At 35.2% G+C, this 15,875-nt stretch overlaps 3 protein-coding genes across 3 annotated transcripts; 2 read left to right on the top strand and 1 right to left on the bottom strand.

Moving 5' to 3' along the window:
• Window positions 1-2,130: 2,130 nt before the first annotated feature.
• On the bottom strand, window positions 2,131-15,194 carry LOC148957514 (uncharacterized). Its single transcript, XM_089115225.1, has 6 exons — window positions 15,035-15,194; window positions 8,430-8,624; window positions 7,931-7,969; window positions 5,748-6,062; window positions 4,327-4,725; window positions 2,131-3,568 (listed from the first exon to the last, which is right to left on the bottom strand). The coding sequence occupies exons 1-6, from the start codon at window positions 15,054-15,056 to the stop codon at window positions 3,312-3,314; spliced, it is 1,227 nt and encodes a 408-aa protein (XP_088971351.1). The 5' UTR covers window positions 15,057-15,194; the 3' UTR covers window positions 2,131-3,311.
• On the top strand, window positions 9,727-10,622 carry LOC148957515 (uncharacterized). The gene has a single exon (XM_089115226.1). It carries the CDS (start codon window positions 9,876-9,878, stop codon window positions 10,620-10,622), a length of 747 nt encoding a protein of 248 aa, XP_088971352.1. The 5' UTR covers window positions 9,727-9,875.
• LOC135694986 (uncharacterized) lies at window positions 10,713-14,756 on the top strand. Its single transcript, XM_089115235.1, has 2 exons — window positions 10,713-12,869; window positions 14,682-14,756. Exons 1-2 carry the CDS (start codon window positions 10,713-10,715, stop codon window positions 14,754-14,756), a joined length of 2,232 nt encoding a protein of 743 aa, XP_088971361.1.
• Window positions 15,195-15,875: the final 681 nt, after the last annotated feature.

Genomic DNA, 15,875 nt, shown 5'->3' with positions numbered 1-15,875 from the left:
AAAATTTACAAAAATTAACTGTGGGTTTGTTAGTTTCCTTTCTGTTTTAAACGATATACACATTATTGTTTCCCTTCTGAAAAGTTTCGGTCTTGCTTTAAAATGAAGAATTATTTGAAATTACTATTTTGTTCTAACATCTCCCCTGAAACATTCCATAGTCCTTTATCTTTCAACGTGACTGAAAGTAGCGGCTGAAAGCAATAAATTTGTTGTATTGAATGGATACAAGAGCTGGAGAATGACAGAAAATATCTGGCAGGAGGTCGAACCATTCAATATGAAATATAGCTGCAGATTGCGGGGAAGTCTTGGAGGTTAAGAATGGGTGCCATTTGGTGTCTGATGAAGGCCCATGCTTCTGTGATAGCAATAAAATTTGGGAAGACTTACCTTCCATATTTGAAAATTTTCTTTTTTTGTTTTTATTTTCAACTAATGTACCTAATAATTTGTTGGTTCAAACGTGGAAAACAGTTTCAATTTTTTGTTAATGTCAAGTAGTCTAGTTGTTATCAGAAATATCCAAAAGTATCAGATGCCATCTGCTCCCCGATTCCATATCAGCAGTTTATTAAAATTCTACACCTCTCCCAGTTTACGACTTAGGCCCTCAGAAAAGCTACGGCTAGGTATCCCTGTGTGAATCACGATTTCAGGGAGGGGGCTCACAGAGGACCATTCAGGGCAGGCAAGATGCAAATTTTATGTAAAATTTGCATCAGCATCGCTATCTAATGTTGTTCGCGAAGGAAAAGCAACATCATATCATTTGTCTCACATCTAAGACATGATAAATCTCATAGTTTCATTTCAAAATATCAATAGCCTGGGAATATATCGGATAATTTCTTTTAAGAATGATAACAAAGCTTGCTTGCAGTAAAAATGCTTCTTACGTTTTAGCGTCATGTCGGTATTATGAAGGAAAGTAAGTAGGAAAGACCCACATTTGGACGTCAAACGAAAGTCCACGCCTTTGTAGAAACAAGATTTGCGAGACATAAGTTCCATAGCTGAAATCGCCCAATCATAAGATACATAACCAACAACGATAAGCCAGTTAACTTATATGTCAATATACAGAATCTATGTCAAATGACTTACATGTTTGTTCGAGTCTGTCGTTGATTCTAGTCGGATAAGGACTTTATATAACAGACTTTATATAACAGGAAACCTTTTCCGCAAGTAACTGTTGCGTTGTAACGACTGCAAACAAGTCTCTGTGAGAAGAACGGCGGACAGCCCAGGGTGAGCAGCTTGGAACGTAATGCATGTATTGAAACGAAAGCGAAAGAAGTAAAATTTATTTGAAATGCAGCATAACGCTTGTATTCGAATACATCTACGCACACCATCTTTTATGTAAGGCGAAGTTTACAGGACGCCAATTCTAGATAAATGTGGAAGCAAACATCACCTAAGGGAAATGTTCCAACAGCTGAACGTGCAAAGAGTATCCATATGGGAGTTTATGTAGATGACTCTATGAAAGTGAGTCTCATGACGATTCAGATTTGTTAACGGACATTCCAAATGAAACGCTGGGGAGTTCATAAGGGTGGAGCACAACAGATTTCAACAAAAGGATCAATTCTATATGTAGGTTAGCAAAGTCTCCTTTATTGAAAGTCAACCTTCTTCAATATCTTTCTTTCAATTCTTACAGATTTGGTTAGAATGATACCAAAGCTTCTTCGTTTGACTGTATTGGGTGTTTTCTCGAAAAACCTCGAATTTCAATTGCAGTAGAATTATCCTGTAAAACTAAAGCAAGAAGCAATAAATTCACTACTTGGCTGTGTAGACGAACACGAAATATTACAATGAAAACGTCGCCACGATTTAGATTCTCAAAACTATTTGGCACTTCAAAAGGAAAGTTCTCTGAATATTGATACAGTTTTTATACATTCTTCTTGGAAAACATAATCAAGAGGCAAACGTTTTGTCTTTCCGATTTTTAAAAAAAAATTGGTTTCAGACTATTTTTTCATGAAAATATTTCATGAAAGAAACGGACATATTTTAAGCTTGGGATACCTGTTGGGAAACTTCTGGGGACCTTTACCCAGCCACTGTATACCGTTAGGGCGTGAAATGTTTGACACAAATTGAAATTAGTACGGTTTGATAATTTTTTACTAATACTTTCACTACATCTTACATAGGTAAACTTTTCCAAAAGCTAGTGATAATAGAGATTCCTCTAAAAACAGATGGTTTCTATCCTTCCAAGGTTTTAAACAATAATTGTTAACAAAAATGCAAGAACTAACTACAACTAAAAGCACATGGAATAGAAACAAATACATTGTAATGCCTTGTAACAAATGACAAGGGCAATGCTATGCTATGTTGTTTGAAAGAAATCAAGTTCGAGATGAGCAATATGTTAAAAGACAATGGCGCTCTAAGCACATCAAAAACAGTCTATAAACAATCGTACTAACAAGAGTTTTAAAAAGCTGGAATAATTATTTTGGATAAAAAGTCCACGAGAGCCACTTAAGAAGAATAAAATGCTAAAATGCACAACAAATATCTTTCTACGCATTTAAATTTACCTGATAGCTATTCTCTGGTAAGGAACGGTCTGTTGTGTTTAAAGATTGCACGAGGCTCCCGATGAGAGCAGATGAAGGATGAGCACATGTACTCTCCGCAAAGAATAGAATACATTTCACATTCATCAGATCCTAATTCATCAAAACAGGGTTCTCTGTTAACGGACAAGGCAGAAAGAACAGGGCTTGAGGATATTACAAAAACTGACAAGCAACGTAGCAAAACAGCCACAGGTCAGTTAGAGTTTCTTCTTTTGATTATGTTGTCTTCTTCTTCAGAAAGTATTATGAAGGCGAATGGAGGGGCAGAGAAAAATCAAGAGAACGTAAACCAATGAAGATTAAAGAAATTTTAGCTGACATTGGAACTAACAGGAATTTAGAGCATCGACATTAATACATTATCATCATAACTGGAAACTGGGAACCTTAAGAAATTATATTGAAGTGGTAGAGATAAATATCGACGACATTAACTAATAAAGATTAAAGATTTTTGGCTAAATTGGAACTAACAGAAATTTAAAAAAAGGAATCTATACGGCGTCACGATGGAGTTATCCTAGATCTTGAAGTCATATAGCATAATATTTTACTTCAAATAAACAAACGAACCCAATATCATGAACTGTGATGTTAAGGGCGGCAAAAATGCATTCACTCAAGGAATTCTGTCAAGGGATTCAGTCTTCGCCACAAATATTTGGGAGCCAGATCTTGACGATGCTATCTTTAATCAAATTAGATTGGAATAAGGCCCAAAGAAATCATGGCAACTCGCGCTGCATCCTTTTCGGCGTCCTTCTTGCACTGTTTCAAATTGCCCTGGAAGACTCTACCGCCCAAAGAAACTCTGCAAACAAATCCTGTGCTACCACAAAGTGATTCGTAAGTGGTTATGTACTCAGGCAAAGCAGCGTGCTTCTTTTGGACGCATTCTTGCAACCTGTTCTTGTAGTTGTCATTAGGCTGGTTTTTCTGGCTGCCATGCGTAGACCCTTGGGAAAAATTACGATCATTAGGATATATATATTTTGCAACATTGTTTACATAATGAATTGAAAGAGTAACAATTCGATACAGCCCATAAATCACGTGTACAAATAATTGCGAGCTATTATCGGTTTGGCAGAGCCCGGTCGTCTTTCCATCAAGCAGTTTTGGAATCGAATCAATACAAACGAAAAAGCCGCCATTGTGTAGACAGAAATAGTTTGTTTTCTCTCTTGGACTCCAGTGGTGATTTTTCTTTAGGCACGCGGCACTGATTGGTCAACTATACCGGTCTTGTGCTTGCATTTTTCTGATTGGCTTATTTCGATCCGCAACTGGGACATCTATACGCAACTGGGACATCTATCTTTCATTCATTCTTATGAAGCCCTGTATGCCGGGGCGAAATATTACTTTTCATTATATTTAATTTATTTGAAAATTTCTCTCATTGGATTCTCGTCGCAGTTTTGCTTTGTTCCTGAATTTTATCTTTGTAGTTAAACTCATCGCAAGATTCACAGAATCCGGCGGACAGCGTATCCTGCGATTCTTCCTGCTATCACATGTTGTAAAATGCTTGCTTTTTCAAAGCCATTTTCAAGTTCTGTACCGCAAAAAAACTGTTCACAAAAAAATATGAGAAAACAAACCTTGAATTTCAACCTTTCCTCTACTTCATTTTTATGGACTCTCGTAATTTATAACAATGAGGGGATAAAAAATACACCACCAACTCCAAATCTGAATACGAATCTCTTACCAGAAGGCATCCACAGCGGAGTACTTGGCATATTATTGCCTTGCATCTTTGTGCCATTGGGTGTCTCTGCACTTGAATTTGTACCATCTCCCATCATGGAAGTAGGAGGTGTCTGGACAACACCAAGAGCATGCAAAGCTACGAGTGCGGCATTCTGTTCAGCGGATTTCTTCTTATCAAATGAGCTAATCGATGTGAATGTTCTACCCTGGAACTCCACTGTAGCTACAAAATTCTTCCCATTAATGCTGACATGATACTCAGGCATTTTTAAATTTTTCTTTTGTGCAGTCTCCTGAAGTAAATTTTTCCAAGACAGACAATCCTGTTGTTGCATATTTTGAATTTTGCTGGCTGGAGATGCAGAGGGAAACGTCTGCACCGGCTTCCGTTTTCTGGCTAAAATTATATATAGCACCAGTGACATGCATATGAAAAAATAAAGTAAGTTAATTCAGACATTCAAACGTACGAATGAAGTTGGAACGATTGAAATTTGAAAATGGCTTTGAAAAGTGCAAAAATCTAAAATATTTTGATTATTTCAAAGCCATATCCAAAATTCTAGATATCTACAAAAGTCCATAGCGTTCGCTTCCATTTCAAAAAGTCTTGACATTCTCAATTTGAAGCTTGAAGGACACTGTGCAATTAAAGCCAAGAAATAGCTTTCCATATTTTACTGCAATGGGCTCAACTAAGCATTTACCCTTTTGATGTTTCAATAAAGCCTTCAAATTTTACATTTTCCGTTTAGAGTCGCTAGCCATACATAGGACAAGACAAAACGACAAGTCCTCGTTATCTATTTGAGAGAAATGACCAGGCACGTCTACACAATTATGTTTCAGAACTTTTTAATAGAAAGCTCGAACACCAAAACAGTCTTACAGAGTCGTAAAGTCACGATGACATGAAAAAATCTTTTTTCAAAATCGTCTGATTTATGACCATCCTATCTGAAGTGTATTGTGAAAAGGCGCCAAATCTCAGCAAAGCTGGTGAGATATAGCCACAAAATCTTATGCACTTTTCCTGGTTACATTGTTGGAATATGATTGAACAGTTATCTGCTTGCAAACTTGAGATTGGCTATATTTCAACAAATTTGTAACCTATTTCAATAAAAAAAGTCACAGGAAAAAATGTCCCAGAGGTCGTGAAAACTACTTTGCTACTTCAAAAAATAGTAGTGGGAATTAAATGTCAAGAAAATTGAAAAATCAAACTGTTTAAGTCGTTTAGGAGAAAAAATAAGAAAAAGAAAGCTTTTTCAAAAAGGTCAAAATTGCAGGATTTTCTTCTGAGATGAAAAAGTTCCTTAACAAATAAGATCTTAATCAACTCTATGCAGGTTAAAACCTAATACACAAGCTGAGGTTATCACTGTAAACTTTTAAATTAATAACGGTATCACTTACATGGTAAATTGAATGGAGCTGGTAGATTGTATTTAGCATCATCTGGTAATACTTTGATGATTTTTAATGCCTCGAAGGCAACCATTTGCTCAGATTCTTTCATGGAAGGCATGGCAACACGTGACTTAATTTGTTCTGCTCCGAATGACACAATTCCCAGGAAGCCAAAATCCGTCTTCTCTGATCGGTAAGAAGGAACCGGAACATACTGCTTTTGGCAGTACTCTTGCAGGATATTTTTATACGAAATAGTTTTGCTGTTTCCTTCGTATGAGGCAAATTGGGCAGTTTGAGGCTTTTGTTCATTTTGAAACTCTGAAAGAAATGATGGCGAAAGTTGAAGGTAACAACACTTGTAAAAGACTAATACAGAAAAACAGAAACACAGAATACTGAACGGAATGTAGGCCTTTCAGTGGGATGCACCCGATAGCGCTTGAGCGCGCAGGCACGCACCCAGACATCGTGATGGGAGCAGTTTATCGTGCACGTGCAAGTCAAGACAGCGCATGAAGATTTTTCTTTTTCATTTTTATCATAAAGAATGATTCGCATCAACAGACACACTTTTAATTACTGTCGCATTTTTCTAAATAAAATCCCGAGATCGGAATTAGACTGAATAGATTGGAAGGAAGGGATACCAATTAAGAGCGTGTTTAGTGGTAGATTCTTATAGAAAAGTTGTATAAAATTACAAAAAATTGTCAAAATTTCCAGATGTCTTTTATTTTTCCGTTTGAAATTCCTCTTTCTGCTTTGAGAACCATTTTAGAATTGCAGCAAAGTTTGTCGGCATAGTAACAACCCATGTAACAAGCGACAAATTTTTGAACAGCTACAATTCTCGTTTAGAGGAATTTTTAATGGCTCGAGACAAGAAAAGCATGTAGACAAACTGCTAGTGCTGTAATGAATCCATTTTCCAACAATTCCTGCACTAAAAGTGTACAAAAAATCAAAGGAAAGTTATTTCATCATTGATTGATCTTATCAAAGCAAGGTTTGAAGATTATAACAGTGAAGTATATGCAAGAATGTGTGGTTTGATCCGAAGTTTTGGACCAGTGAAGATGCCTATGGAAATGAAGATGTTCTGTAAGAAGATTAAATGAAATTTGCTAAATTTGAGCCTAATAAAGTTGTCAGAGAATGGAAAAGTTTCAAAATTGAGTTGCCCAGCTTTTTTAAGAAGCGGCCTCTGGCTCGAGATCTCTGGATGTTGATCTTGATTTACTGTCGTTGGGAATTTCCAAAACTTTGCGAAGTAGCAAGTCTCATAAGATCAATTTCTAGATCAAACTCTAAACTTGAAAGAACATTCAGCGGCGTCACTAATATTCTCTTCAACGATGAAGCATGATACACTAAATTAAATTTAATGGCTTTTGCAAATTCATCTCTGTGGAGTTGAGAAGAAAGAGATGATATCATAGAGCAAGCTCTTGAAATCTGTTTACATTCAGGAAGAGGAAGGAAAAAATTTGAAAAAGCAAGAAAAAGTATACCGATGCCCGACTGTAAACAAAAGAGATCGAAAGGAAAGTAGCGAAAAAAGCGATATCAACAGCAGCAACAGTGACATTATTAGATCAATTAGATGATTATAAAATTCTTTGTATAAGCAAGTATTTACCGAGACAATTCCATTATGTTCATATTGTTGTGTTATTACTTTTGTTTGAAATACATAAAGTTGCTTAATAATTTTCTTCAAATAATTTTCTGTTTTGTCAAAAATTTCCCTGAAATATAAATTTCAATCGCGCACACAACTTATGTCGTGTGTGAAACTTTGAATGTGAAAGGGCTGGGTATGCTTGGTTGGTCCTTGTCTATAACCTAACAGTGCTTTCAATGCATCATATGTTGATAAAAGATGACAGTCAGTTAAAAAATATAAAGAGGGATGTTCCATGTGAAAATGTTTGCAAAGCAGGACTGGTATGCTGATATAGCAAGTAAAAAATATGCTCATTTCTTGAATGGTGATGGGGATATCTAACAATCAGTCATCTAATTCCTCAATACACTGGTATCATGCTGTCGAGAAGACAGTAAGAAGACAGCATTCAGTTCTGTTCACATTTTATACATCTTCAAAGTGTTTAAAAAAGAGTGGTGCAATCCTTTCACTTCTCAACAAAGATAGACAACAAAGGGAAAAACCGACCAATACATACCTGTTTTTGACGTCATAGGATCATCAGTATCTTCCTGGCCTAAGGAAAACCATAAATCTACATCAAAACTTAAGCACCAGAGTAATTCCACAACAGAGTAATTAAATCAACAAAAAGTTCTCTCAATACCAGCTACTAAAAACACCCATGATCAGGTATGATTTCAAAGGACAACAGTTACAAAACTCTGTATTGTCAAAAGCAAAACAAGCGTTTGTTATATTTGGTTTGATCTGCATTACAGGAAATTTAAACCCCAGTTAAAGCTTGTTTTCATGATGGATATTTCCTCAGGTTTCTGTTTCAGGTTTGCATAAGATTCCTGTCTTGTGCTGTGACCATGGCAAGCAACAAGTTGCATCAATTAATACATCTAGCTAAATTTGCTTTTATTTTGGAGAAATTATTTACAAATATATACTGATTTAAGGAAACAGATGGACTTGGTAGGTCTAAAAGAGTATTATTTACAATTTATTGTCAAATTTGTAATTTGTACCTTCGTCCATTTTCTTTTCAACTTTCATTCTCCATGTTTGCCCACTGAGCTTTTCAATTAGCTTTCTGCCATGCAGATTATAGAGCCTTGGCAAGATCTGCTTCTTTTCATTGAAGCCAAGCAATTTTACAAGGTCATCAACGTGAAGCCCAACTTCACCTGCTTTTTGCAGTGCCTCCAGTATAGCATTGTTGACTGTGGAAAAAATCAAAAAGTTTTCTTATATTTTCTGTCAATTATTTAAATGGAAAGCAACATTGAAAATGCTATAAAAACCCTGAAACTTTAGGCAAATATTTTATTCCCTCTGGAAAAAAAAATAGAAAAGAACACCCTATACTGTTTGTGCAGCAAAAATATAGCTGTTAGACTCCAAGACCTGCTAGGATCCCAAAATATAATGTAAGACTCGTGACAAATAGCATCACTGATTCCCAAAACAAACTATCATTATAAGGTTTGGGTAGAAGTCCTTTGATAAACTTATCAGTGGCATATCAGAAAAAAATTACTTCAAACAATGGTTTTCAGACTTCTTAAACATACTACTAGAACTAAGCTCCCATAAAGGATCACATCTTTGCAAGCAACCTTATTAAAATAAGAGAAACAAGTCAACAGCATGATAAGAAGAGATAAAACAAAGGTGACTTCCAATCACCTTGCATTTGTAGTGATTTGCATTAATGTTAGCACTTATTTGCAGCATTTCTGTTTTAGAAAAAAATACCTTAAGATACCTTAATCGTTTAGAAAAAATTAAAACGTTTTGAACTAAACTAAAATGAACTAGAAATGCTATTAACAATAAATACCAAGTCTGAAGAGTATGACAGGCTTATACACAAAACAAGAGCAGTGTTACTTGCCAACAGTCGAAACTGCACACCAAACAATGGCTATACTGTTTAATAACTTCTGTTTATGCTCAATAAATTGGTTAAAGAAGGTTTGTGTATGTAAAAACATGCCTGAAACGACTGAGCATGTGTGAGATATCTTCAAGAGCTAGCATTCTCTGCAGACTCAATAAATTCCATGAAGTTCCAAGATTTATAAAAGTATATTTTAGTATCCTGTAGCAATTAATCTCATTGCATCATTACTTAATGTTGGACATTTGAAGCTTAAAAACTAAAGATTTCATAAAACCTTTTAAAGAAATTTTGACTGAAAAAACTTTAAGGCAACAATTATAAAGTTTCATTATATTAGAAGATTCAGTGGACGAGCATATTTTAAAGTTGGGGTCTCTTCTGACGTCATAACATAACGTTATTAATTGATGATTCGCGCATGTCATGCTGGCGTGCGGACGTGATTTTAACAGCTCTTCGCCAGAATGTAATTCAGTCAGTTTGAGAGATATTTTAATTTTTCTGTCTTTTAATAATAATTATGATTTAGGTAGGCTAATTATAAGTTTGGTTTTAATAATTATCAAGAATGGCTTCTAAGGAGAACGACGATCGCTTGGACGAAATAATCAAATTAATCAAAGGAGTCTCCGCGCAACACAATGCTGATTTTCAGAAATTGGACAACCGTCTGTCAAACTTTGAGAAATCGATGGATTTCATTAACAGTCAATTTGAGAACTTCAAACACACAACAGAAAACCTTCTGAAAGCTAATACGGAATTAGAGAAGAGAAACGAGGAGTTATCAAAAGATCTGAAACAAGTAAAGAAAGAGTTGGAAACATCAATAAAACAACTCAACGATCTGGAGCAATATGGGAGACGTGACTGTATTGAAATTAGTGGGATTCCGCAAGAGAAAAACGAAAATGCTGAGGCCCTAATAATCAAGACTGGCGCAATACTTGACATTCCTGTAGAATCAAAAGACATCCAGGCCTGCCACAGATTAGGGAAACGACACGACGCACCCATCATCTGCAAATTCCTAAACAGGAAAACGGCAACCGCGTTTCTCGCAGCAAAAAAACACACAAAAAAGCCTTTCAGGGGAGAAAAACTTGGCTTCAAAGATCACCCGGAATGTAAGATTTACATAAATGAAAGCCTCACGAAAAGGAATAAGGATCTGATGTACAAGGTCAGAATGAAGAAACAAGAAAATAACTGGAAATTTATATGGTCTAGAAACGGAACAATTTATGCTCGAAAAGATGAAAATTCCGAATTCCTCAGAATCAACGACGAAAAAGACATTGGGAAAATGGTTTAGCGGTATTTCATCCTCAATCTGTTTTCAAATTATTACGTATCTTTCTGTCTTTACATATATATATTTTTCTGCTAAATAAGCCCCTCCCTCATGACGGATAGTTTCCCCTGCCCAAAATGTGATTTAATTGTCTCGGAAGACCAAAACTCGATATTTTGCGATGTATGCAAAAATTGGTTTCATTTGAGATGCAGTGGCCTGACACGTCAGAGATTCGAACACCTAGCCTCCGATTTGTCATCACAATGGTTTTGTAAAGAATGCCTCGTTAGCGCCTTGCCCTTTCAAAAAATCAACAATACTCAATTTGTTAACTTAATTTCCTCTACACGGCGACAGGAAACGCCGTATATTGAATTCAACAAGCATTGTTCTGTTTGCACTCGTCGTGTTAACAACACTGAAAAAGCGATACCTTGCTATATTTGCAAACACTACATTCATCGGAAATGTTCTAACCTCTCAGAACCTGACATTCAGTTGACTTTGAATTCAAAGCACTGGCACTGCATGCACTGTCAAAATAGCACATTCCCTTTTCATACAGTGAGCAATAACGAACTTCTGTCCGAAAACTTCAACTCCAATAATTCTTGCCCTTGTAATGATTCTATAAAAGATCTCACTGATTTTGACTGTGTAAATGTCATTTCAGAACTAAATTTAAATAAACTCGACCTTAACCATTCTCACCCTAATTCTGATAACGACATTGATCATAATTTGAATCTCAACTGTAACTTTGATTACTATACTACTCATGAATTTCATAAACTTCTTTCTAAACTTCACACAAAAACTAATGCGTCATTTAGCTTATTGCATACTAACATTTGCTCAGTTAACAAAAACATCCAAAATCTTGAACTACTAGCTACTTCCTTAGGTCATAATTTTGACATAATTGCGGTTTCGGAAGCATGGATTACAAAAGACACAGATACCCAACACCTTGCCCTGCCTGGCTATCAAAATTACTATGGAACCCCTGGACTAAGTCGAAAGGGTGGGTGTGGTTTTTTTGTAGGCGATAATATATGTTTTACTCCAAGACCAGACCTGGATATCTCATTTTCTGATAACTCAAGTGAATTTGAAGCGAGTTGGATTGAAATCACAAATCAAGGCAATAAAAATTTCTTAATTACTGTTATATACCGTCATCCCAGAATGAAAAATGATAATGACTTTTTGAATTACATATCAAATACTATTTCAAACAAAGTCAGGAACGAAAAGAAAACAGTATTCATTACTGGAGATTTCAACATAAACCTGTTAAACATTGATTCTGATGACTATACAAGTGAATTCCTAAATCTACTCCTTTCTAATTTCTATCAACCTCACATACTTCAACCAACAAGAATCACCAATATCAATAAACCAACTTTAATTGACAATATATTCCTAAATTCAATCGAATATGATACAATTAGTGGCAATTTAACGACTCCAATCTCAGATCATCTGCCTAACTTTATTTTTTGTCATAACTTGCACGCAATCGTTAAGAAACCTTTTAGAGGTTTTTACCGTGACTTCAAATCTTTCAACCCTGATAGATATGTGTTTGACCTACGTAATGCAGCTTTAGAAGACAACTTACTATCAACTCAAGGGGCCAACGAACAATACAATACACTTCATGAAACATTAATCAACAATATTCAAAAGCATGCCCCATTGAAACCAATTTCGAGAAAAGCGTATAAACAACGTCAAAAGCCTTGGATTACTAAAGGAATTTTAAAATCAATATCAATTAAAAATAAATATTACAAAAAATTCATGACCACAAAAAAATCAGATTACTATAAGAAATATAAATACTACAGAGATCAAATTAATCATCTTATTAGAAAAAGTAAAAAAGACTATTACATTACCTATTTTGATAACTTTAAAGAAAACACCAAAAAACTATGGTCTGGGGTAAAAGAAATCATAAACAAGAAGTCAAACGATAAAAGTAATGTTCTATATTTACAGATAAATGGGAAACTTGTCTCGGACAATAAAACAATTGCAAACTCATTCAATAAGTACTTCACAACAATAGCTCAAAAACTACAAGAAAAAATGAAGTCATCATCAGTCCACTTTTCTAATTTTATGCACAATAACAATCCTGAGAGTATATTCCTAGACCCTGTGACTCCTGAAGAAGTAAATGACATCATTGCTAATCTAAATGAAAGTAAAGCAAATGACTCCTACGACATTCCCATTAAGTTAATTAAGCTGGTTCGTCATACTCTCTCAAAACCATTCTCGATTATTGCTAACTCATCATTCACTGAAGGAGTATTCCCTGACAAACTAAAATTTGCTAAGGTTACACCAATTTACAAAAGCAAATCAAAGCAAGAAGTTGGAAATTATCGTCCTATTTCAATTCTTCCTATATTTAGTAAAATACTTGAAAAATTAATGAACCATCGTTTGGTTCAGTTCTTAAATAAACACAATATCATCTTTGAACATCAATATGGGTTTCAAAAAAATAAATCAACTACACTAGCAATTCTGGAACTACAATCACAACTAATCTACAACATTGAAAATAATCTTACATCATGCTGCATATTTCTCGATTTGTCCAAAGCATTTGATACAGTCAACCATAGTATACTACTAAGTAAGTTAGAGCACTATGGAATTAGGGGAGTAGGTCACAGCTGGTTTAAATCGTACTTAGATAATAGAACTCAAATTGTTACTGTGAATGCTGAGAACTCTACAGAATTGAAAATTAATTGTGGTGTCCCTCAAGGAAGCATATTAGGCCCCCTCCTCTTCTTGCTTTACATTAATGATATTTACAACTCCTCCGAAGTCCTTGATTTTCGTCTCTTTGCTGATGACACGAGTATTTTATTTGCTGATAAAAGCCTAGATACAATTGAACAAACAGTCAATTATGAGATGAAAAATGTTTCTGAATGGCTTCTAGCTAATAAGTTATCACTCAATGTAGCTAAATCAAATTTCCTCATAATAAGACCTCATAAAAATAATAGAATTGTAAATCTTAAAATAAATGACGAAAATCTAAAACAAGAAACCTCCTCAAAATACCTTGGTGTACTAATTGATGACAAACTTAACTGGAAACACCACATAAACCAATTAAATACCAAAGTATCTAAAAGTATTGGTATCCTATATAAATTAAGACATCTTATACCAAAAAGCACCCTTGTAACACTATACAACTCTTTTATTCAATCTCATGTTCTTTATGGACTTCTTAACTGGGGCTGTGCTAATAAGACTACTCTCGAACCATTGAAAATAACCCTACGTAAAGCTGTCAGAGTAATAGATTTTGCTTCTTACACAGCTCACACAGAGCCAATCTTTAAACGTTTCAAGTTATTAAACCTAGAAAATCTATACAAGCTCGAAACAGCGAAATTTATGTTTCAAATCAACCAAGAAAATCATAGTAACTTTCTTCAAAAGGAATTCATCAAAACTAGTAAATTACATTGCTATAATACGAGACAATCGTCCGATCTTGGTTTTTCTCTTCCCTCTATCTCTACAAACTTCAAAAAAAACTTTCTGACATTTGATGGGGTTAAGCATTGGAACTCCTTGCCAATTGAACTGAAGAATATCCGCAACAAAAATGCCTTCAAAAAGATGATGAAACTATACCTTTTACAGAACTCCTAAGCCATAAGAATTCGTTCTACTTTTTTAAACATATCCCTAACCAGTGAAATTTACCAGCCTACCGCCTGTATACATATATATATATTTTTTTCTATACTCTTATTCTAATTTTTCTTATTCTTATTATACTAATTTTTTACTCTTACTGTTATAGACTACTTCAAACTGAAATGGAAATTATAATCTTGAGTTTAAATACGTCACTGGGACATATGACTCGATAGCTCCTGGCGAGTTTTTCTCGTGTGTCCTTCAGCATAACAAACTACTTTATCTGATGTAATAAATTAATTAAATTTTTGAAAATGCTAACTTTTGTATTCTAAATTTTAATTCTTGGTATATTGTAATTAACATTTGTTTTTGCTGATAAAGATTTTGAGTTTGAGTTTGAGTTTATTAAAGGATCAAGGTGGCCTAGTTGTAGTTACGAATGCTAAGGTTGATTGATTACGATTTTTGCGATTAATTGTCTAAAAATACATATAGTTACTAGAAAATCAATTACATATTACAAAAAATATTATGAAATTTTATCTATATAGGCCAGTTGACGATCAAGTGCGTTGCTAAATCAAGAATTCGTGTTTCTTAGAAAATTGATCGATCTGGCGCGAAAGCTAGTGTTCTGACTTGGCAGAAAGCCTGCATCTAAATAGGTGCAATAAAAGCTAGATTCATAGAAATCTTCGTGATACGTTGCATGAAATAAAGTTAGCATTCCTAACCTGCCGTAACCGATGTGTCCATCTTTCAAGGTAAACATTTGGACGCCAAATCGAATTTCAAAGTTTGTCAACCATGTTTTACCAAGAAATTACTACTTCGTTAGCAGCAACAACAACAAGCCCATTGCGCCGCAGAGCAACTCTCCATTCTTCCGAAGTCGGTAAATGAGTACAAGTGGGAACGCTGGGGCTAACAACTGGTCCCCGACGGTGATGATCGCGTCCATCGGTTGCAAGACATCCAGAGTGACTGTTAACACCTACAGCCGGGTTGGTAGGTGACGCAATGTACCTGGTACAGAACGCGTTGTAAATTACATAACGCCCCCATTTATAATGCAGGCAACGCGCAGCCAGGGCTATACACCCCCCCCCAACTTTTTGCAAAAATAGGCTAGAAACTTTTTTGGAAGGTTTACTCCAAGACAACTTTGGATAGTTACCTCCTATGTAGTAGCAGTTTTTCTTAACTGGGAACCTTTTTTGTTCATTTTCTAGGTGTTTTTTCTTGTTTAACGATTTTCTAACTTGGTCAGCTTGGTGTTTTGTTACCCTCAAGCTAATCTCGTCTATTTTCATAGTTATTGATATCTTCTCTACACCAGACTGTTTATAAAATTAAGTAGAAATTAGCAAGTATTTTCGAAAAGGGGCGTTCTCCGGCGTTCTAGAGAGTGTGGCTTCAAAAAGTTTTCGGGCACACCCGTTTCAGCCCCTCTACTTTTAAAATGGTGCGCGGTCCCTGTTATAATGTTTAAGATGCCCCTTCAAAGAAACAGTCACTTGTTGGAAAGGGTAATTCATCAGTAAATATATGAAGATAAAGTAAAGAGCACATTTG

The sequence above is a fragment of the Rhopilema esculentum genome, unplaced genomic scaffold, assembly GCF_057945365.1.
Source record: "Rhopilema esculentum isolate cy_ngs unplaced genomic scaffold, ASM5794536v1 HiC_scaffold_23, whole genome shotgun sequence".
NCBI classification, from domain to species: Eukaryota; Metazoa; Cnidaria; class Scyphozoa; order Rhizostomeae; family Rhizostomatidae; genus Rhopilema; species Rhopilema esculentum.
The sequence above is the reverse complement of the archived record's forward strand: the minus strand, read 5'-3'. Positions and strand labels throughout refer to the sequence as shown.

What these genes read in the sequence shown, in the direction of transcription:
- LOC148957514 (XM_089115225.1), bottom strand. Translation starts at nt 15,056, where the DNA reads ATGGACACATCGGTTACGGCAG. An exon ending in GGACACATCGGTTACGGCAG is followed by an intron (nt 8,625 to 15,034) that starts GTTAGGAATGCT and finishes TTTTTTCCACAG; the next exon opens with TCAACAATGCTATACTGGAG. An exon ending in AGCTCCATTCAATTTACCAT is followed by an intron (nt 4,726 to 5,747) that starts GTAAGTGATACC and finishes ATATAATTTTAG; the next exon opens with CCAGAAAACGGAAGCCGGTG.
- LOC148957515 (XM_089115226.1), top strand. Translation starts at nt 9,876, where the DNA reads ATGGCTTCTAAGGAGAACGACGATCGCTTGGACGAAATAATCAAATTA.
- LOC135694986 (XM_089115235.1), top strand. Translation starts at nt 10,713, where the DNA reads ATGACGGATAGTTTCCCCTGCCCAAAATGTGATTTAATTGTCTCGGAA. An exon ending in CCATTAAGTTAATTAAGCTG is followed by an intron (nt 12,870 to 14,681) that starts GTTCGTCATACT and finishes TTGCTGATAAAG; the next exon opens with ATTTTGAGTTTGAGTTTGAG.